Source organism: Dermacentor albipictus, chromosome 3, assembly GCF_038994185.2.
Source record: "Dermacentor albipictus isolate Rhodes 1998 colony chromosome 3, USDA_Dalb.pri_finalv2, whole genome shotgun sequence".
Lineage (NCBI taxonomy): Eukaryota > Metazoa > Arthropoda > Arachnida > Ixodida > Ixodidae > Dermacentor > Dermacentor albipictus.
Window position 1 is genome coordinate 15,885,267 of NC_091823.1, and position 25,146 is coordinate 15,910,412.

At 48.6% G+C, this 25,146-nt stretch overlaps 2 protein-coding genes across 3 annotated transcripts in view; both read left to right on the top strand.

Annotated features, from left to right (window-relative positions):
* Ac13E (Adenylyl cyclase 13E) overlaps positions 1–25,146 on the top strand; it is a 270,901-nt gene that overhangs the window by 177,262 nt on the left and 68,493 nt on the right. The window lies entirely within an intron of this gene.
* LOC135908307 (piggyBac transposable element-derived protein 3-like) lies at positions 21,231–23,623 on the top strand. Its single transcript, XM_065440061.2, has 2 exons — positions 21,231–21,830; positions 21,893–23,623. The coding sequence occupies exons 1-2, from the start codon at positions 21,648–21,650 to the stop codon at positions 23,525–23,527; spliced, it is 1,818 nt and encodes a 605-aa protein (XP_065296133.2). The 5' UTR covers positions 21,231–21,647; the 3' UTR covers positions 23,528–23,623.

A 25,146-nucleotide genomic window follows, 5' to 3' on the forward strand; every position in this document is an offset into this window, starting at 1 on the left:
ACGTCGCTCGATCGTCCGCTCGCATCCTTCTACCCGCCGTGTTTGCTTAGTGGCTGTGGTGTTGGACTGTTAAGCGGGATCGAATCGCGGCCACGGCGACCGCATTTCGATGGGGGCGAAATGCGAAAACACGCGTGTACTTAGATTTAGGTGCACGTTAAAGAACCCCAGGGGGTCCAAGTTCATCCGGAGTCTCTCCGCTATCACGTGCCTCATAATCTAGATCGTGGTTTTGGCACGTGAAACCCCGTAATTTAATTTTGCTCGCATCCTTCGCTTGGAGCATGTTCGAGTTCTTTGTTTCTGATCGCGCATGTGGCAAACCTTCGTTGAGTGGGAGAATTAATAATTTTAATCTCGGCTAAAATCGCGCAAATTTCGCTTCTTTCTAGTCTTCGTGGCGCCGGGCATTTAGTTATAGTTTATTCGCCGTTCTGGCTTTTAGAAAAAGGAGTTTAAAAAAATCTTAACACTGGGATGCTGCTTTTCTTTTTCAAATATGTTCTCCACGGGGACTGCCCTTGTCGTTCCCAATTCCGTATCTTCAACCCATCGTAAGCCAGGCCGCGTGAAGTGTGAACAAAAATGAAGAAAGAAAGAAACAATCCCGCCGTTTCTCATTCCGTCAATACGCACATTAGCATGGATGTAACAGCTCGCCTGGGAAGGGCAAAACACGAAATTAATGAACGGAAAGCAATATGTCTCCGCGTAGCATGCAAATTAAAACGTTCCAACAGCCACCGCGCCAGCTTTGAGTGCAGCATGCATGCGCACGCATGTGCTTTCCACGTGGGATATGCGCTTGTTTTCTCCGCTCCAAGGCTTCACTGGCGGCGACGCGCCGCGATTTCTTTTCATTCGCGCAAGCTCGGCGCCGTCGCGCGGCCCTTCGGCCGAGCATCGGGCACGCCGCGGGAGAAGGCGGGAGCCACGTCTTCGGTCACTCGCTTCGCGCGCTGTCCGTTGGTCTTCTTGGCAGCGGCGCGGTCCCGAGGGAAAGAGTGCGAAAGATCGCGGCGGCACGCTTGATTTTTGTGCGTGCGCGTCGTCGGCATGCATTCCTCGTCTACGGCGCGAATGAAAGGAAAGAAGAAAAAAAAAACGTATTTTCTTTTTCTCGCCCCTCCTCCCCTTGTTTACTTCGTCCGCCACCCGCTTCTAAAAACGCGATCGGTCTTTGCGTTCTTCCCGCTTTCTATAGCTCATAAGGAGCCGGCAGCACCGTACGAAAGGCCACCTACCAGCAGGTCAGCACGCGTTCGAAATTATCATGAACTCGGAGACCGATATAATGGTTGCGTTCGATTGGCGCCTACCGGGCTTCGACTCGGCTTGAAGCGCGATGCGGAGCCCCCCTCGTCATTGGAACAGGGGAAAGAACCGTGCGATCGGAATTCCCTTTTGTTACGCTCTGAGCTCGAAGGTGAGAGCGCCTGGATCTGAGCGCATCGGTCTGAATTAGTCAGGCGAACGTGTTCCCAGGGCCCGAGTTCGATCGGCGAAATCTAAACCTGTTTCAGCCACACTGTGAGAGCTCTCCAGAGCGCCCGAAAGCTACCACTCGAATGTGCCATAAGAATTCAGTGCGAGCTCTGTCCACCACAAAACCTCACTGCACTTGCCTTCTGCGACCCGAGCTACACGCTCCACAAGCATATAGTTCGCGAGAGACGCCAATATTGAAAGAAGTCGAAGAAATAAGCTAGCGTGTAATTGGCGCTGGAGTTGGACTGTGGTTCATTTGCGATTTCATTCTCAGGTTCTCATCGACTTTAATGGAAACGGAGAGAGGCGAAACCACATGGAAGCCAGAGTTTGGCTTAGGCTAATCGCACACAAGTCACTGTCGGAGTTCTGTAATCATCTACTCGCGAAACTGACCGTGAGCCCACCCGCGTCTCAAGAACGTACAAAGTGCACTGTGTTTCGCTATGCTGTTTAATTTCCTCACTGATTGATATGTTGCCCTCAAAGAGCGGCAACGTCTCCTTGCTCGCAGGAATTGGTCAAAAGTGGCTGCCTTAAAAAAAAAAAGAAATCGAACTTCCCGATCAGCATAAAACGTACAAAAAGGAGTGGCCGTCTGCCGTCGTTGTCCGTGTTCATCTGTCCGTGAGAATAGCAAGCAGTCGGCTGCCCAAAATGCGACGCATCGTCATGACTGCTTGAGACAAGTATTTCATTAAAGCTTCTTTCTGGGCGAGTTGGTGCATACCTGATTTGAAAATTGTATACAGCGCTAACACATGCATCCGCAAAGTAACAAGGACGAGACACGAGCGCTGACTGTCAACTAAATTTTATTGACGGAAGACGGATGCATTATGTAAGGGGAAATGCAGAAATGAAGTGGAAGGGAGCGATACAATCGGGAAAAAATGAAGGAAGGAAGGAAGGAAAAAGTGGAGAAGAAAAGGCAGGGAGGTTAACCAGTTTAGCTTAACCGGTTTGCTACCCTACACATGGGAGAGGGATGGGGGAGATGAAAGATGGGAAAGGGGGAGGGGGAGAGAGAGCACATAGCACAGCACACACACAGCGTCCATTGGAAAAAAATGACACTGCGAATCGATGAACGTACGTGCCGGGAATCAACGGAAACAGACACAGAAAAACAAAACAAAAAAAAGAAAGAAAGGCAAGGGATACAAACAGTCAATCAAATCACTAGGCGGTCGCTTCCAAAAATTGAAGCTCTACAGCAAAAAGCGATACATAGGGTGTGCTTACGCACTTGCTGCCGTATTTCTTTATGTGGAACGCTTCCAAACTGACGCGCGCCGTCGTGTCGGCACTCTATTACCGAGAATCTTTGTCTCTCCCAATCGAGCCTCGCAACCTCTGCATTTAATTACGTGCGCGACCAAATGTGCGTACCGTGGTCCTTTTAGATCACCTAAATTTCGGGCATGTTCTCCCAAGCGTTCATTAATACAGCCGCCTGTTTGGCCGACATAAATCTTTCCACACTCCAGGGGAATAGCGTAGACAACTTCTGTTGAACACTTAATGAACGGCTTTTTAGCTGACAACCTCTTTTTTTTAGAGTTGCAGATGCGGGGGCATATAACTGTGCCAGCTTGTTGGGTGCCGAAAAAACAACGGACACCCCATGCCTGTTGGCGATTTTCTTGAGATGGTGGGAAGTCTTGTGCAGGTACGGCACAACCAAAGACTTGTTGGTCTTCCGACGGTCATCTATACTTCGTTTTCGTAGTTTTAGATTTTGAAGAAGGGTATCAGACACAGCAATCAAGACCGAATAGGGAACCCCGCCGCGAAAAGTCGACTGGCCTGATTCTCGAAACTTTTCTGCATTAGGTGCGGGCATGATTTTTGAAGAGATGATTCCAAACATCGCTTTAGCTCTTTTTACAGTTTTGGAATGCGCTGAATCATGTGGTAACAAATCCCTTTTTGCTCGAGGGAAGTAGCCCCAGCAAAAGTGCTTTTCGCGAAAGGTTATTTTTTATGAGAAGCATACTAGCCGCACAACCACGTCCTTCCTTGCTGCGCGGCGCGCGGCCGCGTAGCTACCATATGGCGTCATAACAGCTGCAAAGCGGACGCTTAAGCTTCGCCTTCAAGAGTGGAACGCGACAGCGTTCCCCTCGACCCGCCAAGGGGTGTAAGACAATGGGCTACGGCGCAGTGACTACGCGCCCCGCATCGGACGCGGTGAGCGTCGAGCAACGCAGCGTTCGGCGCGGCAACGAAATGTGCGCCTGAGCAAGCGACGTACGCCTGAGCCTTAGAAACAGCTCGTTTCTAAGGCAACACCGCGTTCACTAGAGGCGCTTTTGTACCGCTTTGAAGCATCGAACTCGTGGCTCAGTGGTAACGTCTCCGGTAACGCACTCCCCCTACTTTCATTCCCTACCCCCTGTGCAGCGCGGTTGAGGTGTCCTCTGCTGAGAGACAGTTACTGCGCTGCACTTTACCCCAACCTTTCCTTCCCATCATCAAGAATCTCCTTCGGTAACGCAGAACGTAACGTCTCCGGTGTCCGCAGAAGTAACGTCTCTGGTGTCGCAGAAAAGCCGGTAACACCGGCTTTTCTGCGACACGAGCTCCTTAACGCTGTCGCATTAAAATAAAGGCTAGTATGCTTCGCATCTTGGGCTTAACCTTAGCTAAGCCACAGCCATTTTTTTTTCTTTTAAATAAACGTTTTCATATATATAGTCTCAGGTCTAAAAAAGTATAAAACATCTGCGTCAGGTAGTTCATGGGTGAAATTGAGCCCAAGTCCATACTTGTCAAATGCGTTTAAAACTTCATTTACTGTCTCGTCCTTGTTACTTTGTGGATGCATGTGTTAGCGCTGTTACAATTTTCAAATAAAAAAAATACAAGTATGTTTGGGAACGATGTGCTTGAGAGCGTTAAAGAAGAAAAAGAAAGGGGAAGGAAAAGAAGAAGAAATAACATTTGTTGAGAAGCACCGAGTACTTAAAAAAAAGGAAAAGGAAGATGCATGGGACGGTGACGTTATTGTGCGCGTCTGCATGGCTGTGAAGTGCTCTTTAATATAGTATCTTCTGACGCGCCACAGCGTGCCTCGTAGCTTCGACAGCGCAGCGTAGTTTCAGAGAGAAAGTGTACCGTCGCAAGGAGATTCCTCGGACGTCGAAACGGACATCGCCGGAACAACAGCAGCGGCGAGCACTTAAAAGAAAGCGACGGCGACGTCGCCGAGCCAAGCGTGGACAGCGTGCCGCGCGCACAGCCTTCGCCGGAGCACTCGTGTAGGACAGCTCTGGCGAGTATAGCGGGGGACAGAGCAAACTTGTAAAAAGCAAGGGACGTAAAACCAACTCAAACAAACAAACAAAGCTAAAAGAGAAGAGAGTACATGCGAGCGACGGACAGCATTCAGTTTGTTGAGAACTCGGCGCACTCGCCGAAACGTGTGTTTTGCGTGTTCGTCTGCGTATACCATGACGTCGTTCACTTGAAGTATTGTTTTTAGCGTCTCCACAGCGCTATGCTTTGCTAGGACATGCTCGACTCCAATAGAGTTCGACAGGGCGTTATTCCCCACGACGCGTTTTCTCTCTATTTTCATGATGGTGCGTTTGCGCATTTTGTGTTGAAAACCGTTAAGCGCATTTAACGTTAAGCACGTTAGGCACACACGTGTATTTACACGTATAGGCATGGCGCTTGACATGCCTTTCCCCCGACTTCCCGCCGCTTAATTTTATTTTCTTATTTAAGGAGTTATTTCTACGTTTCATTCTCAAGTAACGTACGATGGATTTCTCGCATTGCATTGGGACGCAACTGTTCGTTTTCGCATGCTTTAGTACTTGGGTGCGCTTTTCGGCTTAGCGTTTCTTTCTGCCTACTCGAATTCGCTCGGATCCTTGAGCAAAAGGCATGCATGTGTGCTAGAGGGGATTATGCTTGACTTTATGCAAAGTCACTTTTATTTTCTTATTTCTTTTTCTAATCGCTACGCTTTGTCTTGTTTGTTTCCTTCTTGTACGCGTCTTTGTCGCTGTGATCGACGCCGTGCTCTGAAAGCTGACGCATGCAACTCAGAATGAATTTATACGCTCCTTGTTCTTTGTTATTTTTAATGGCTAACACACGATGGAATAGATATGCCGCATTTGTGGCGGAGAATTTTTAGAACTATGAAGTGATTTTACCCTTGTTGAATTTGTTTGATTCGAGTAGATTCTCGTAAGTGTATACACCGTACTTTATTAAGCCACTAGTGTAACAAAAAAAAAACAATACAAATGTATAAGAATCAAAGGCCAACATTCTGCAGATCTCTTCTTGTTTCGGGACGATTGAATTAACTAGGACGAGAAATAGCTAGATCGTCACTGTTGCATAGACAAGCTTAGTCCATATGCCACCAAGTATCGTCGGTTAGTTTATTCGTCTGCTACGAGTGACGTGACGATTCGTAGAATTCCAGTATAGCACTGTGAGTGCACCACCACCAAGAATGTGGTATACGACGGCGTCCTAAAGGCCGTCCGCTGTCGCCGAGCCGTCTGTTGGCAGTTTCCGGGGGGCTAAACGTGACTTGTCATTTCTTTACATGTTACATCATTATCACCTATGCGAGGAACGCGTGTCGTCTCCAGCTGACAGAGATGAGAGGATATGTCTGCCATGTGCCTTCTGCTATTCGTATAGGCGGACAAAGCTCCCATCCGCGCTAGATACACTGGAGTCGTCTTGTTCGAACCGGTTAGTACCGGTTACTGCGTCCTGTAGATGCCTGCAGGCGTTTGCTTGTCGGGTGCGGCGCTCCGTGTGTGGTGCAAACTTCGCCGCCCACGTGATGTCAAGCGATGTCGAGGGGATGCCATGGCCAGCGTCTAGCGTGCGGAATGTTTTTCCTGGCAAGTCAGTTTGTGACGTCACAATGACGTCCGCGGAGGCTGTTGGATCATTGCCTATATGTCTCCGGAACGCGGCGCTTTTTATTTCTTTTTTCTTTCCTTCCCTTCCTCGTTCACGTTGTACGAGTTGCTCTCAAGGCAGTTTAGTTTCGGTCGGACTTGTGCCCACTGTATAGAGTGTGGCTTCGCTCGCACCGTGATTAGCGCCAGACGTTCGACGGCAGCGATGACGAAACCGGAACGTTTTCTTCCGTTTTGTTTTTAAGACCCTGCCAGATGACGTTCTAGAACGGTTGCCGTGGGTGTTGATCATTTATTGGACCGACCCAGCGCTTTAGTTAGAAATGTGATGTGACCCACGTCTTTGTATTAACAAGTGCGATTGAGCTGGCAGCACTGAAAATGTGAGAATGTTGCTGGGGTTTAGAAGTGTGTTAGATGCGAAATACCCGTGTACTTAGATTTAGGTGCACGTTAAAGAACCCCATGTGGCCGAAATTTCCGGAGTCCTCCACTACGGCGTGCCTCATAATCAGAAAGTGGTTTTGGCACGTAAAACCCGATAATTTTTTTTTTAAAAGTGTGTTAGACAAGCTGTTCATGCGCCAACGAGATGCTGAGAGCGGGTGAAAGTACCAAAGCGTCATAGAATATATGTAGAAAAAAATTAAATGGGTTTAATAGATCGCGACATCGCGAACTCATAGGAAAATATATGCACGAAGATCTTGACTCGCATAAGAAAAAAAAAAAGAACTAACATAACATCGCTCGTATATACGTGCACGCTTCGTTTATTTCAGTCGAGGTCGGAAGCCCAAATATTTGCTTTCCATTTCCTCGGTCCCGTTTAATTCAACAGAGAGAGAGAACGAGAGAGAGAGACGTGAAAGGAAGTGCGACCGATGGTCTTCGAAGCTAAGCACCAACGTTCAAAGAAAAGAAACACGTATACAGAAATATTTGAGAATTGCATGGCACGGAACATGTCACTAATAGCTTGCTTACTCGTGTGCGCACAAATAGGCAGATAGCCGTCGGTGTGCCGCGTGCACAAGGCGTTTGCAGTGCATGCATTACTGGCTGCAGACTGGAATAACGCAGCGCTCATATGCATAATGAACGGAGCGGGCGGTGAGGCGGGCATGTTTGCTGCCCGTGTTTGCCTCTCGCGTTCAAGTGGGCTGTTTTTTTTTTTTTCTGCGTGCCTCTTATCTGCCGGACACGCGATAGATTGCGGTGCTTAGGGCGGGCTCGGAAAGGTTCAATGCTTTCGATGCGTGCGGCGTTGTGCGCGCGCTCTCTTCAAGTCCCGTCAGCGCTCGCCGTAAATCGCCGCGTGGGCTCCAGAAAGGTGCCCCAAGCGAGGCAGTTAAGTGACAGTTTGCTCATCCCAATATTCGCATACAGAGCACCAAGCGCGAGAATGGCGCGGTGTTGAAGTGGTGTAAGCGTTGCGAATGCTCAAATGCTATAAATGCAAGCTGTGCACTGTTTTCTTACTACGTATTTACAAGAGCCCGCATACCAACGTCCACACTCCCAGCTGTCTCGAACACCGCGCCTAAAAAGAGCAAATAAAGAGTCGTTTTAAAGCAGCTGCGGAAGGTTCAGGACAATGCAGATATAATCTTTGAAACGGAGCAGCAACGCAAGAATATCGTTTGTGCCCGTAACTGCCTATACGCAACTTGATATAATAATAAATAAAGGACATCTTTGTGAGGTCTGCATTTCACGCGTTCAGCATGCTCTTCCTTGTCGGACTGTGCTTAAGTTCATAGAAATGAAAGCACATGGCGTGTATTGTGGACCGCTCTTGAAGTTCGCCAATATCAGGCCCCTCGCGAAGATTGTCACTTACTGTATGTAGTAATTTGCCTATAGTGTATATAATATACAAATGCTGCTTGCGCACGCTATACCACACATACGTTTAAATATATAATTAAAACATTTAATGGAACTTGATTTTAGTTATGTTTAACCAAGTTAACCAAACTTTTCTGTGTTAACCACTCACAGAAAAGTGCTGACGCCAACGTTGTTCGTAAGAGCATGCACGTTCCAGCAAATGGTGAGCCGCGAACGGGGTGGGCCAACAGAAAATAGCACTTGCGTACGAAAACCTCTGCGAATTCTGCCCGTAATCTTCATGAAAGGGTTGTGCGAGCAATACGAATGCTCAAGAACGTCCTTACAGAAACGTAGTTGCGTCACTGAAGAACAAATGCTGAAAAGAAACGCACGCTTGCAAGTGCAAGCGTCAAAGCGGGGGCACCATTTTGCGACTGCAGTTCGCGCCGTGAATCGGATGACGTCAACTTCAGCTGTATCCTGCATGCGCAGCGCCGATCTCTGCTGCACTGATACACTAAAGAATGCGTGAAAAAATTTATCGCCGCATAATAAACGGTCGGGGTGGGGTGGGGGTGGCGGGGAGGAGGTGCGACTGAACGGTTTGACTGTGATCCGCTGGCCCAGCGGTTGCAAAGAACTCGCCGAACGCGCCATGGACACTCTCCGTTCTAAAACGAGACCGTCAGCGTTCGTGACTCGGTAACGACCAACGATATTAGGCTGTAGGGGCATAGACAAACACATATACGAATTATATTCCTCTATGGTAAGAGCCTAACCGCAAATACCGTATCCTCCTTGCAAATACCGTGAGTCTGCAGAGACGCCCTCAATATAGATACAAGACACACGCAGAATTTCTTTCTCTTCTATTGTGCTCGTCCGCGGCGTGTACAGGAAACACTTTTGAGTGCAAGCAGGCCGCTCGAGTGTTGACGGGGGCAGGCAGTTGCGATACAGAAGTGAGCGAGCATGTCAGCCTTCCTTTCCCGTTCTCGCGACACTCCTCAACGCGCGTGTTTCGACTGGCGTATGCAAACAATGGCAAGATGCGTACAGGCGAGCGTTTTCTGGACGTATACATCGTCTCGGTGCTCACTTCCCTAGCTGTCGCCTTCCGCCCTCAAGCACCCAGACGGCCTGCGTCGACTTTGTGGGCTGACATTCCCTTCTATATATCCCTGCGGGACGAAAATTTGCACTTATCCTTTCTCCCTGTCCTGTTAATCCCATAACCCCCCCCCCCCCCCCCTTCGCTACCTCTGCACTCGCTGAAATCAGACGGTTGCAGTGCGGCCGACAGCAATTTCTTTCCTTCCTATTCCTTACGTTTAGTTTATTAAACTGTATACTACTGGTTAAGTTTCTTCTCCTCCAGGTCTGCCAGGCAGACGATTCTGAAAAGAGTCTTCGTCGCCGTTCGGCGACACTTTGCACTCAGGGAGGCGAACTTAGGAATATACATCAATTTATTAGGACAAAGTCGCATGCATCGACTAGCGGCTTCACCTCTCGTTTCTAAATTAAACGTCCATATCCCGTAAGCACCGCAGTGGAAGTGCGCCAGCAGTCCCTATGTCGAAAGGCAGCGCAGTCCATAAGAACGCAAACGACCGCCGGCTGCGAAAGAATGAACAACTTGCGCGAATGTCATGCATACATGTGGCTCCCGGTTTCCAACGTGGTTGCGTCCAATGCATGCAAGACGGATTGTGTCAGCCAAGTTAACTCTATACTACTAGTACTACTATACTAAAACTTATTGGAGGAGTCTAATCCAGCAGAGGTTGACAGGAAGAGTAAAGCTTGAAGCGACCAACAGTGGTCGAAAAACGGATGTCTCTGGAGTCAACGTTTCAACAAGGTGGCTTATCGCCAGGTGATAGACAAGTCCATTTCTGGAAACGTTGTCTCCGAAGACGCCCTCTGCTCGATCACTTTTTGATCACTTATCGAAGGAAGTATTACGTCACACCTGATCCCAACGACGACCAGGGAGAAAGAAACAACAATGCTTATTAAAAAGGCAAAGATAAAAAAACTACCATTCCCGGCGGGCTGCATAAAATAAATCGACTGTGTTCCTAGCCAGTACAGCAGCACGCTGATGGCATCTCGATGAGAAAGCCCCCCCTCCCCCTCCCCCCCCCCCCATTTGGCGAGGTCCATTGGGTGATAGTAACAACCAAGCTTAGTTAGCATGCAGTATGAGTATGTCGAAGACCGGATGAGCCCCGGGCCCTCGTTTCGCACGTGTCCGTAATATGCACACAATGCGCTGTGGCCGTCTCGCTCGTGCCGCTACTGGTCGGGTCCGATGACACGTCGATGTGTCGGCCGGACTAGACGCTGTCGGATCGAGGTGAAATAATATTCGAAATGGGGTAGACGGGAAATAACAATAATAAAGAAAGAAGAATTCGAGCGCCACTGCGGCGGCGGCCGCGGCGGCGGCTATTTTTGGGCGACTGACTCACTCGAGCGCGCGGTTCACTCGCACGTTCTGCGCCCCGTACACCGGCGGCGAACGCCTCGCTATTGTATGGCTCGCATTACGCAAGTCGCGAAGCCAGCCGCCGGCTCCCGTATCGACTGTTCTTTCGGTTCGTTCCTGCATATATATATATATAGCTATAGCGGCGACACAGCGAACGATGCACTATTCCTGCGTGCCCGCAACGGCTTCGGATGACAACGGCAAGAAGCGGATTCTGTTACCTCTCACAGTGGCCGTATCGTTCCGTGCACTGTATAGTTCTGCGAACTTCTCTTGCGTGGATGAGTGGAGATTCTATGTCCTTTTGTCCGTTCACGTTTCTTTCTTTATTATTGTTTTCATAGCTAATCATTGTGCCCCATCTCTAAACTACGATGACATGGTATACATTCGCTTTGCTAAATTTTCCAAAGTTGTTCTCGAGAAAGCACTTACCCAACGCCCTAAACCACTGTCATTGTGCTCTCCAAATCTCATATCTCTAATCGAGCATCCATCTTTCCTCACTCCCTTCCGTCACCCCCTGCTTATGTGTTAGCTATATGTGAAACTTCTCTTGGTTAGTTCAGGGCACTGGTTACTATAATTTGTTACTGCGGTGGTGTTGAACGCGCACGTATTTTCGTAGCTCGCACACTTTTTTCCAATTCTGCTTGTTCTTGATCGTTGATCCTTGTTGCGCCATAGTATAAGATTTTGTATTGGAAAATCGTGTCAGAAGCAGTTATCGTGTCCATCTCTCAGTGACGTGCCAGTAATGCAACAAACGTTTTTTCTCTTTTTTATTTTCTTTTCATTCGTGACGTAACAGACCTGCATGCCGCTCTTGTACAGTTATATGTCTTGTAACGACACTGCTTTAGGAGCGTCTAATCCGGCCATTCATTTGCGTCCGTTTCACCACTCACCGTAATCGCATGCTTCGACGTTCCTTTCCATTAACAGGTTGGTCAAGTTTTCTTTACTTTTTCGTCCTTTCCTTTTTTTAGCCCGGAACAGTGCGCGCGGGCACGTGTTATATCCATTAGCGGAACCGCCCGTCATTGCCAGAGCTTGTTTGGGGGGTTCTGCTGTCGTTTTAGAAGGATAAGAGAGAGAGAGAGAAAGATGAGGAAAGACAGGGAGGTTAGCCAGTGTAAGTACTGGCTGGCTACAGTGACACACGATACACACACAGAGAGTGCGACAGACATACAGACAGACGGACAGACAGACAGACGGACGGACGGACCCACAACGGCACCTGGCGATAACGTCAGGTGGTGTAGCTGCTTTCAGACATGCGCTCGCTGTTCGCATGGTAATCAGTGCCCGCATTCGCGATAGAGGTCGTACATTTAGCGAAGCTCACCGGTCAACGACGTATATAGGGTCTTCATGCCGAAAATGTTTGCGCATATTCAGCTTTCAGCGGCATAGCAGAAGCGTATACGTCTTTGAACGAGAGTGCGAGAAATAGATGCTATATTATCCCGCGGATACGTTACCCGTTCAGGCCTCTGCGATAAAAAAGCGTGCGATGTGCGCGCCATCGTTTCCGTTCGGTGCGCGCTGTCTCGCTTTCTGTGGCCCAGATTGTTCGATGGAGACGATTTCCTCCTTCGCAGGGCTTTACGCACCTCGGCTGCGCCTCACTTCGTGCGCGGGAAACCCGTATCTCGGCAGCAAGGGGCGCGATGCGCTCGCACGCGTGCGCATACGAGAACGGACGCCCCTCCTCGCCGCCCCTTCCGTTTCCGTATTAGTCACTTTTTCGCAAAGCGCCAGCGAATTGCGAAAGGCACAGCTGATTGGCGAGCAGGACGGCCACGGCCGCGCGAGGCTCGAGCTTTGTCTCTTGCGTTGTGACCCGAGATCTCATTAGTGGCCACTATAACAACGAAAAGTTGAGGAGGCATGGTGTGATCCCGTGGAGCGACAGATATGGCGGTGCCGATACTTAATTCACGCTGAGTTTATAACCAGCGCGCACATAATTGCATAATTGTGAGCGGCGCGCACCCATCATGCTTTGCCGCTATGCTTAGCCCCTGGCTTAAAGACGACCGCTTTAACAAAATCATTTACGTACATTGACTCTTCTTGTTTTTTTAATATCCGATGAAAACGCGCGTGTAATACAGTAACGTTTCTATCGCTTTGTGGTTCAACAAAGCGTCTCAGACATCGCCAGCAGCGTTGATACCGCGGTCTTTGTCATCACTGTGTTCGATAACTGTGTTACTCCGTTATGACGTAAAATGTAATAGTTAGCGGGCAGGCTAAAACATTATTCTGTGCGCGCGGCCCAGAATAGTGCAGTGGTTCCTCTGCATAATGCACAGCGATCAATTCGGCTGCGAGTAAGGCTTGTTTACTGCATCCTCCGCATGGGAGTGCAAATCACGGCCCCAAAATTCAAATGCATACCAATTAGCACAACATTCTTTTAGGGAGCCTCGGGCAGCCACTCTCCCCTGGGCTGACCTGGAGACTCAAATGAGCCTCATCGACAAGGCCTGGTGCGTGGCAGTGGCCACTGAAGTCCTGGACTGAGGATGCAGCGTTCCTCCTAGCTCCATAGCCCTATGTTTCCTCAATAAAGTTATATATATATATATATATATATATATAATTGCGTCGGACGTTCCTCCGGCATGTTGCTTATATCTGCTTTATTATATATATATACCGAATTCTACGGAGAAACGAAAAAGGCTTTCGTAGAGCGCGGCGAAGCCTTCCCTCTACTTGTCTTTCAATTGGGGTTCTTATCTTTTCTTGCATCTAGAGAGATTCAAAGCATCTTCGTTTTCCTCCACAGAACATACACTGAGATTATTTGGAGATAAGTTTTCACGACTGCTATGCAAACTCTTTATGTTGGCTTGCGGCAAATCGCTGGGACAGTGCTATCTAAAGTGACATGCTCGTCGATCCCCTTTCCATCTCCAGGCCCTATCAGCCTTTCGCGGTCAGTGCCGGCGATTCGGTTGCATAACACTTTGTACGGCGTGCACATGTGGACCGCTGCTATAGCCGATCAGGCGTTGTACACCACGGTGGTACTTGGCACAGCCGCAGTTTCAATTGCTATGGCCAGAAAGCAATGGGTAAGGCATTATCTTCGGGATATCGCTTGCTCAGACGCGGCTGAATTGGCGTCACTCATCCGGGTGTCTGCGCGCGTCCGTGGGACGAGGTGCGGCGCCCGCCGGCATCGACGGCACGGAAGCGCCTCGTTCTTTTAGGCTTCGTCGCCGCGAAGACAACGTGGCCGGAGATTGTTGCATTCCGTTCCGGAACACGCGAACACGCACGTGCGCAGATGGAGATGGCGTCAAACGCTTTCGCGCGCCCTCGTCTCAACCTATATCTCACGCCGAAAGATTTCTCTGGTGTCACATATGCCCGGCGTAGCAATCAGTAAAGCGTGCAGCCATTTACGGCCAGATAATTGCGAATGTACTCGTAAAATAAGATGGAAGATTGGCCGTGTCATCGAGCCAGAGTGCTGTAGCTCACTTTGTCGGATCTGATTCATGGTCCGACGCCTGGATGCCCGCGCCAAACTTGCACCTCGCGTCGACCGCTGCAGTCGGCTGGTGTGGCCGAGAAACAGCGTTCGCGTTTCACCGCATGCTATATACTACATGCATTCGTCTGAGCAAAAGATAGTGTACCTGCACTTCAATTTGAATATGCGTGAACGAAACAGCTGTTGTGGCTGCACCTGTCTCAACTAAAGCACAAGTACTACATCGAACATCACTTCCTGTCGACTTTGTTCCAAACCCACAAGAAGGTATACTTCTCGCGCTGGTTGTTTCAGCTATCGATGGCCACAGCCTCACTTGTAGCGGCACTCTTTCCAGAAATATACATGCACGCTGCCACAGCGTAAAGACGACAGAACTGCGTCACAAGCGAATCTATTCATATCTGTAAGCGAGCGGCCCGTACCGCTGACGTATATCCTATGGCGGGGATGTCTGCCACTTCGTTCCAAAGGATGGGCGAAGCATTTCCCCTGGAAGCACGCTCACTGGCGCCGCCTATGATATGTGCCTCACACACCTTCTTCACTCGTTGTCTGACCTCCACCTTGCAGGAGGCCAGACAACATGTGAAGAAGGTGTGTGAGGCCAGTCATCATTGCTGCTACTCACTGTTGCATTTGTGTATTTGTGTGTGTGCATAATATATCCGGCGGCTCCTCCTATACGAATCGGCAAGCCGTGGGCAGACAGCTGGGCCGTACTCAAACGTGAGCGTTTGGCGCTTCCCACGTCTCTGAGACTGGAGCTGCGACATCATGTGATGTTTTGAGTTTTGTCCTCAATCGTTATTATTTTCTACATGCCTTCCTGCTTTCCTTCGTAGACGTCGTCGCTCGCGTTTTCGACGTGCGTGATTTTCGACCGCAGCGAGCTCGTGTAATAGGAGCTGTTGTACACACGTTGCATCACCCCGAGGCCTTTAACGGATGTTCGCGCGGACGAGACGTATTGCGCCAAGAGCTACAACTCCTCTTGGAGGAGTCCTAACAAGTTGCCGTTATGCATCACCATTTGAAAGGTCGTGCTGTCCTTCTTAACATAAGAATACTTCTTGTGCGGCAGTGAATTTGACGTCATCATTGCTGCTACTCACTGTTGCATTGGTGTATTTGTGTGTGTGCGTAATATATCCGGCAGCTCCTCCCACGAATCGGCAAGCCGGCAAATACATTTTCTGCAGTTTGCGGCCGCATCTTACTTATGCCTTGGTTGTATGCCACCTCAAGGACCGCGATTCATCTGCCGTGTGCATTACGATGACCGCATGATATGGCGCAGTAGACAGGCACGAAAAAATGAACTGGACATATATTTTTATTTAATTATTTACAATGCCTCAAGGACCCCATAGAATACAGCTTTACATGAGGGGGGGGGGGGGGTGATATTATAAGGCTAGCATACAATAAAGATTCAATGGGTGTCTTCACAGGTGCGGAATTACTGTGCTGGATAACGGGCGTAGAAGGATCGCTCCATTCCTTGGCCGTTTGTGCTAAAAAGGAAACAATACGTGCTGTTGTTTGAGCATGGGGGGTATACTGCTTTCTGGTGACAGATTCTGTCGTACGTTTGATAGGTTGGCATGATAACAGGGCTGTTAGCTGGCAGAGCATAATAAAACTTCTAAAAAAGTCACAGTCTAGAGATTTTACGAGGTGCTTTTAGGGCATATGCGCTACATCTTGTAAGATGTAGTACGTCTCTGCTTTTCTCACGGTCTCTTGGTTTTTGTAGCTTTTTGTTGCCTTTCGGATTTTTTTCTTCGCACTTATTTTTATGCGAAGCATACTAGTCGCACAACCACGCTCTTCCTTGCGGCGCCGCGCGCGGCCGCGTAGCTACCATATGACGTCAAAAGCGGAGGCTCAACTCGTGCGCTCGCTTGCGGCCGCGTAGCTACATAGCCGGGTCTCAGCTCGTGCGCTCGCCTGCATGAGTTGTTTCTTCGTCTAGCCGAACCAAATATAGCCAAGCAACAGCAGTTCACCAGGCTAAACAGTGGTTCAACAACTTAAATAAAGGCTAGTATGCTTCGCATCTTGGGCTTAACCTTAGCTAAGCCACAGCCATTTTTTGCGTACTCTAGGGATATATAAGTGAATGTACATTTGCAAGTCAGCGCTTGTAAAGTGTGTCTAGCTTATTTATTTGTGCCTTTTTTGTTCCTAGCTGTATCGTGAACTCATATTGTAATAACTCGTCCAAATCTCCACCCTGCCAGACTGCATGACCGATCTGCTGCTTAATATCACCTATAATAGAATGTTACCTATTCGCCGTTTGAAGTATAATCCGCACCACAATGCATGCACTTAACGTCGCGCGTATCAGTTTCCTTTTATGCTTCTTGTGTGGGGCGAATACGTCAACTTAATTCCAGCTTTTTCTGCTGCGGCCTCCATGATTCTGTCTATGACAGAGCGCACCGTTTCACGTTGTTAATTCTGGTCCCCGATCCTTTCTTATCGGTCATCCCCTGAATTACTTTACAGCTAGGTAATGGCTCCTGCAAATGAATGAGAGTTGCTGAAGTAGACGTTAGAAAGCGCAACTGCAGCGTGCCGCAGTGAAATCTAGCTTATCGACATGACGATATTGGGAGAGCAACCCGGTGTTCAACGCAATGAACTCTTGGACAGATCAAGCTGCAGGTACTGTATAAGTCACGCTACGGCATGCATGAGTTGACAACATGCGTTTTGTGGTGCTGTTTCCGTCTTAGATGGTGAGGCGATGGATGAGCGGCATCCAACGGTACTACGTGACGTTCCTTTAGTCTATCATTATTATTATTATTATTATTATTATTATTATTATTATTATTATTATTATTATTATTATTATTATTATTATTATTATTATTATTATTATTATTATTATTATTATTATTACATTCGATCTATCCGGACACGTATACTAGCAATACCTGCCCACGATGCGGCGCTGGGCCTGCCCGTACCAACGTGGGAGCGGCCCGCTGCGCGGTAATCGCGTATCTCAGGACTCACAATAAAGTTTTCCCATCCATCCATCCATCCATCCATCCATCCATCCATCCATCCATCCATCCGTCCGTCCGTCCGTCCGTCCGTCCGTCGTCGTCGTCGTCGTCGTCGTCGTTGTTGTTGTTGTTGTTGTTTTACGTAAGGGCATGCACGCCGCTTCCAAGGAGACTTCACGTGATCGGTTCTAACAACAAACGATTGCATTAAGGTAACGCATAGCTTGCACGGCGCCACCACGCGAAACACGTCGCGTTGTTCTTCATCCGCCGGTTGGAGCGCCTGCGTTGCCTCCCAGCAGTTTTCCAAGCGACGACAGAACGCGCTCCTCGCTCAATCAGATTCGCGCCAACCGCTGGTGAAAAGGTTTCGCCGCGGTTGAAACGAGTCGAATCAGCCGCTTGCAGTGTTGGTGCACCTACGGTCTCTGTAAGGTGCCTTCTAGAAGGAAGGTCAATGACCTGGACGACCGAACTTGTACGTGTGTACGGCGCACGAGCCTTTTGTGGAGTACATAACCGCGGGACGATTTAAGCGCATAGGTCGTCCACATATAGGCATGCCCTCCCGTTAGGGTATATGCCTCGTCGCCGGTTCTTTTCCATTATTCTTACGAACTGCGGCGAGCGTGTCGCTTCACGCGTACGCAACCGCGATTCCACGCACGATTTGCCCGACTGTCAATTTATGTGCCACTTGTGGTCGCTTCTCTACGAGAGACAGGGCATTCTGGTTTCGCTTGTGTCGTTCGTTCGATGGGTTAATCTGCAGATGCGTTTCGAAACGGATTCTCTACAAGAAAAAGGGCCGGGGCGGTCATTCGTTTTCCGAGGGCTTAAATGTATATATGGCTGCATAGCTCAACTTCTGCTGCTTCGTATAGTACATGCTCGGGCGCGATGATGTTTCGAAACTCTGTTACAACACGGACGGAAATTATCGTCCGCAATGATCTCATTCATCTTGTCTCCAGTTGCACGCGAAACGCAGGAGAAAAAAAAATGACGATAAAAAAAGCGAGAATGAAATCTCAGAATGCAGGCTATACCTTGATCAGTGGGGTGTATCTCATACGTACTCATCTTCTTTGTGTTCCTTCACTAAAATGAGCGGCACGAGTCCGAGTTTTTCTTCTTTTTTCTTTGAGCGGGAAGCTTATACTTACTCCGAACATTCTTCATGCATCCTCTGGAAAGTAATAATGACAAAAGAAACTCGCACCTTCGCCTCCAGGAGGAGCGCTGAGGAAACGATGGAGCATGTTGTGTTAGAACGTGGAGATATCTGCCCAGTGGTCGATTTAGGAATCACTGGCCTCATTGAAGCCCTTGGGTTCAGCGAGAGCAGGGGTAAAGTAAGCATGTACGCAATAGAGATTAGTAAGAGGCGATTAGAAGATTGATGGAAGAAAAGTAGGGAAACGACAAGCAACGAAGACGTACAAAAACAAACTTCTCGATAGGGGTTTAGAAACTTTGGTTATGGGAATTCTTCGTGGGTCTTTTTTTTTCTTTTCTTTTTTAACATAGGTAGGACATTAGGCAACAAAATCACAAGAGATTGGTGCTAAACCCTCCGCTCCGTTACAAAGGGGACGCTCATAACATCCATCCATCCATCCTTTATAGCCTTGTTGTATGTTCTTTTATTTTCCTTACTTTCGTTGGGTATCTTAGCAGTATGAGCGAGCAAGCTAAGTCTTTCCCAACATCCGCGTTTTCGCCTCCCGTAAAAAGAAAAAGAAAAGTGGGTTTTGTCTGCCTCGCCGGATTTCGCCTTCTTTCTAGACGATCACATTATAGGAGAGAAAGCTCCCCCGCCCGATACTTATCGGAAGTAAAGAAGAGCTAGCGATGGTCGGCGCTTTTATGGAAAATGCTGCAGCCCGTGTAGTATTAAACCAGAACTGTCACCCGTATACGCCCCAGTTCTCTCAGCCCCCTAATTCATGAGCTGCATGTTTGACTAAGGCGGAAAAAATCTTTATTGGTTATATGTCTGGATGCAAACATAATGAATGGGTTAGTGCACCTAAATTTCTTTTCTTTAACCTTCGCGTCGGCTGCAAAAATTATACGACGTTTGTGCTGCATCATTAACATAGCTCATTAATAGCGTGCAGCGTATGCGCAGGCTGCAGCTGGCGTCATCAAGGGCCCTATGTTGTCAAAGCTGTTGGTGGATAAGAACGGCTTCTGATTGGCCATATCTCTTGGGACCGACACGATGGGTCTGCCTTTCTCAATATCGCACAGTCTTAGGCATGGAGCGGACCGTGCGTTTTCAGGACATTGCTATTCGTTCGACGGTCGTTCGGAAGCATGCTCGTCGCTGCTGTCAAAAAACAGCATTGGGTCGGCGATAGTAAGCCTGCTTCGGTAGGGGGTATTCGCTTGAAACGCATGGTCGATCTGAAGTAGGACAGCGCATCGTGTGCATGGCGGATAAAAATTGATAAAAATGAAGGCCGGAGAAGACATAGGGCCATGACTTGTGCTATCGCTGGTACAACGTTTGACTTTATTGTCGTGGGGAGCAACATGTCGTGCATTCAATTAAGGAGAGCAAGAAAGGAAAACCGAGGCGCAAGGAAAAGAAAGCGTGGAAAGAGAGCACATATTGAACGCGGCCGCATAAAAGCCGCCCGACTCTCGCATTGCGCCTCCTTGGCGGAAAATAGGTTTGTTCGGCCGAGAGTGCAGCAGTCGGAGCGTTCTGACACAGCCGTTCTGATCGAGTTTCTGCATTTAGTTTGGTCCTATGTACCATTTTGAGCGATTACTTTTTCTTGCGACACGTGTGCTTTGTCATAGGGGATCAGCAACCGGGCGTCGAGTTTGTTGTGCGAGTCCGACCCAACCGCGTTTGCACGCATTTTGCCAAATGAGTGTGCAAGGCGAGTCAATCCAACGCTTGTCGGCGAGTTGACCCAACTCGCCTCGGTACTCGCTCGGCCCGACCCGCTAGCGTGTACATGAATACGACGACTGGTTTTTGGCCCGACTTTATCGCGTTCATGTAAACGCTGCCTAAGTTGTGCCCAGGCCGCGGGAGAAGTATTGTGCCCACGGCCTGCTTGCTTGCTCCTTACATCGCGACGCTTACTGTACTACTACTACGAGCGATTCGACAAGATGCGATTGAAATAGGCCGCAGTTATGAGCTGTTAAATCGCCATGTGATTAGTGTCGGAAGTAACGTCCGCCTCTTCAACCAATCCATTTGATGCCAGCCGCGAACGGTAGACGATGAGAGGGACACAGAATATAGCGGAAGGCATCGCTACGACAAATCTCGAGGTATATGCTGGGCATGCCGCCGGGCAAGCTTATCATTAAGGGGCCCCCTCTCTCTCCATCGTATTATGTGCGCCTCGTCGAGCATGGCTCAGCGGTGCCTCTCCGCGGTGCTTCCGCGTCGGCGACACGCAACCGCGGAGGAATGCCCCCGCGAATGGACGGCGGCGCCCCTCCTTCTGGGCCGATTTGCCGGCGCTCACCGTCGGGGAGACGCCGCGCGTAGCTGAGCGCGTTGCTTGCTTTATCGCTGTAGTCGCCGCGGTGCTAGCGAGCGATGAGATCCTCGCGGTGGCAATTTCCCTGCCCGGTCGTGCTTGTGTGTGTAAGTAGTACACATATACGCGCGGCTCATCGCGGCGATCGATCTTCCTCGCCTTGTCGCCTCTTCAATTTGGTTTCATCGCCGCTTGTTTAGGGCTGCCGTCACTTGTGCTGCCCTCATCTTTTCCTCTCTCTGCACACGCCCGGTCTTTCCGCTTGGTTGGGTCAAAGAAAATGGTGCAGGGAAGGGGTCTCGCCGTGAAGCCCGTTTCTTGCTTGCAACCGCAAGGCGAGCTCTTTAGGCGGGGAGGGACTCTCCGACGCGCTCTGAGCCGACCGACGGGACGATCAATTTTCGAGTGAAGATTATCCCTTTGCGACACGGCGTGTACAATGGTACACGCGATTTTCACGAGCTTTTTTGCGAGCTTCTATCGTCGTCATCAACACTTGGGCCATTGGAGCCGCATTCGAATTTACCGCTCTACCGGACGGTGCTGCCATCTCGTGATTGCCGCGCCAAATGCATTACCAAAACAAGAAAACAAGATGGACGCCTCGACGTTCTACGGCGCGTCAAGTAGGTGCTCTTGGCTTTATCTTTTCTGCCTATTTAAAACGTTGATTAAGCTGGAACTAAAGCTGTGGACCTGATAACTAAGTACTATAGATAAGAATAATACGGAATTATTTTTTATTGTACTACTGGTTAGGAAACGGTGGTCATGTTTACGATGGCGTGTCTATTTGTACACAACGTGTCACAAATGCACCGTTTAGGCGGCCGCCGGTTCATCCTGCTGTAACTGCGGCGAATGTCGCTTTTCTGCTTTACTGAGCCTTTTTTTCCTTTTATAGGCATCCAGACTCATGCGAGAACAAGACGCAAGACTCCGAACTCGTCAGTAGACCAGCTTTTTGACGCCATCATGAATGGAGATGTGTCAGACGCCGATCTTTCTGACGATGAAGTCGCCGATGTACAGGCAGCTCAAGCGGTAAGTGGCAAATAGCGAAATTTCTTGTTAGCAGTTGCATCATTTTGCCTTTACGTTTGCAGGTAACTGCATCGAATGAGGAGCATGACCCTAAAATGCATCCTGCAGACGACGAGGGTGATCTCAGTGACAGTGATGAGATGCCTGCGAAAAAAGTGAAGCATGTCAAGTGGCTCTCCAAACCTTTCGATCCAGTGGACACGCGCTGCACCTACCACCCGCTTGGCGGATCAACGCCAGAAGAACCGCTAAAGTATTTCATGAAGTATTTCACCGATGAAGTGTTCGAGGACTTCACGAAGTACACAAATATTTATGCCTTGCAGTACACAGGAAACGAACTTTCGATCTCCGTGCAAGAGATGAAAGTGTTTTTTGGAATTCTCATTTACATGGGTGTCCTGAAATTCCCACGTGTCCGCATGTATTGGCAAAGCGGTACCCGAATTTCTGCAATTGCAGATGCAATGGCGGTAAACAGATTTTTTAAATTGCGAAGCGCATTGCACATAACTGACCAGAATGAGCCAAGGGATGCATCCAGTGTGGACAAGTTCTGGAAGGTGAGGCCGCTCCTCGATGTCATTAGGTCCCGGTGCCTTCAGCTTGAAGAGCTTGAACATAACTGCATTGATGAGCAGATGGTGGCATTTACAGGAAGGGTCCCAGCAAAACAGGTGGTGAAAAGTAAGCCAAACCCTGTTGGTGTGAAGATCTTTGTGCGATGCAGCACCGATGGTCTGGCGCATGATTTTGAACTCTATCAGGGCAAAGGCACAGGAGTAGACCGGGAGTTCTCCTACCTTGGTCTAGGGGGCTGTGTGGTAATGAGACTTGTGGAGTCATTCCCACAGCACCGCAACCTGAAATTGTTCTTTGACAATTACTTCACGTCCGTGCTGCTTCTGAGGGAGCTAAAAGGTATTGGAATCCTTGCCACGGGTACGATCAGGTGCAACAGGCTGCTGGGTTGTAAGCTGAAGGGCGAAAAAGAAATGCGAAAGGAGGAGCGTGGGAGCACCGATGTCAAGGTGACAGAGGAAGGAGACGTTGCCCTTGTGCGATGGAAGGACAACAATCTGGTCACGGTGGCCTCAACACAGGTTTCCACTGGTGAAGCTAGGGCTGTGAGCAGGTGGAGCTCCTCGAAAAAGGAGCGCATCGAGGTAGAATGCCCACAGGCTATACTAGAGTATAATCGCCACATGGGTGGGGTTGATAAGTTGGATTTTATCATGTCGCTCTATCACATCAGAGCAAAGACAAAAAAATGGCCTGTAAGGGTAATTTCACACCTCACCTCATTTGCGCTTGCAAACTCATGGTTGCAGTATTTAAGAGATGCTTCTGCTGAAGGCCTTGTCCGAAAGAACACGATGGACATGCTACAGTTTCAAACCGATACTGCCATGAGCCTGCTTGTTTCCGAGAAACCTTTGGAGAAGAAGCGAGGGCGACCAAGTGCGGAAAGCTTACAGAGGGTATCAAAAGCACCTCATAATAGTGGACCCCTCCTTACAAACACTGTTCGTTTGGATGGTAAAGCGCACTGGCCTCAGCACGTGGATGCACGATTCCCACAGCGTTGCCGGAAGCCTGGATGCAATTCCAAATCACGAGTTCGGTGCAGGAAGTGCGAAGTGTTCTTGTGCCTGTCCGCCACTAATGACTGTTTTTATGAATATCACACCAAGTAAGCAAGAAGGCTGATCAGCTGATGACCAAAGAGGAATTTTTTATCGCTCTACCTGCAATATTTTCATGCAATAAAGCCTTCGGTTGACTTTTGCTGACTTAGTTGTATTGAGTCACAGTGTGTACATATGAGGACGCGACCTAATTTATTAAGTACCTAAGGTACCGGCTTGTTTATGGTTTTTTACTGAAATATTGTTCATCAAGAGTGCACACAGGCAGTTTCAAAATTTTCTGATGACTATATCCTAATGCGTGTCGCAAAGGGTTATTACCTCCTGGGAGGTGTGGCTTCGTCTCTTGTTGGCCAAGAAGACTGCACGAACGCTTTTTCAGCTCCAGAAGGCAACGAATTCGAGTGATTTTGCTGTAGAGAAGCCGTGCGTCGACTAGAGGACATGATATGCCAACTCTTGCCTCTTGTCTCATCTCTCTCTGTCACTCGCTCCCCAGTTCTCCTCTCTGCATAGGCGGGTATAGGCGACTATGTTATAGACTAGGTTATAGCCAACTTCCGCAGCCGCAAATATCTGAAATCCCGTCCCCTTAATTCACCAACGTACCTGTTGTTTTTTCCCACACCGTCGTACGCAGTAGCCACGCTCATTCACCAGTACAAATAACAGGCAGGCAAGTACAGCCTTCGAACTGTGCAGTTACATTAGTATCGTCTCTGATAACTATAGGCGGTCCAGCCCAACAATAAGCGTCTTAAGTATATACAATGTGTCAGCGAACACTTTAATTTTTTTTAATTGCCTATCGCAGGTAGCATGGTTCTAGTCCGCTAGCTAGTCTGCTCGAATTAAGAGGCGGACACTGCTTGAAAAAAAAATTGAAATGCACAACTGACTAATTAACAAAATTCACTAATTAAGTTTTAACTAATTAACTTATGGCACATATTCCAATATACGAATTCTGGCGGGTGAGGCTGCAAGACATATCCACTTTAAAAAATTGTGTGGATGACACCGTTTACGAGATATGCGCCGTCAAACTTGCGGTAAAAATGCACTGTCGTTCCTCTTATTTTATCAACAAAACGTCGTTTCGTGCATTGAAGCACACAATTAACTGGAACGCGAAGGCATTTCTCCGCAAAGTTCGGAAATTAAAACCTCAAAGCTGGTGTCATCCTGAGAACTCGTTTCAAGTGGATCCGCTTTGTGAACTCACGGGCTAGAATTTGTAAATTACAATATGTGCCGTAAAGTAATTAGTTAAAAACTTAATTAGTGCAGTTTTGTTAGTTCATCGATTATGCATTTCAATTCTTGTGCAAGTAATGTCCACCTATAAGAGTAGACCAGCTCATGGATTAAATTGTGATATCTGCCACAGAAACTTGTTAAATTTTTATGAAAGTGTCCGCTGAAACACCCAGCATATAGGCAGAAGGCAATAAGGACGCTGGCCAATCAGAATAGCGAACATAATATTAGCAATAGTGGCCGGCCAATTAGAGCAGTTCTTACAAACGAAAAGCTTCGAGAATGCGGCGCGCGAGTTTGAGAGTTGCTCGTAACTGCGTGCTATACTCCGTCTCACCAGCTTCGCGCAGTGCAGCGAAGGCTGAGGCTCGTTTCAGCCAATCAGTGAACGGCATCCCGGCGCATGT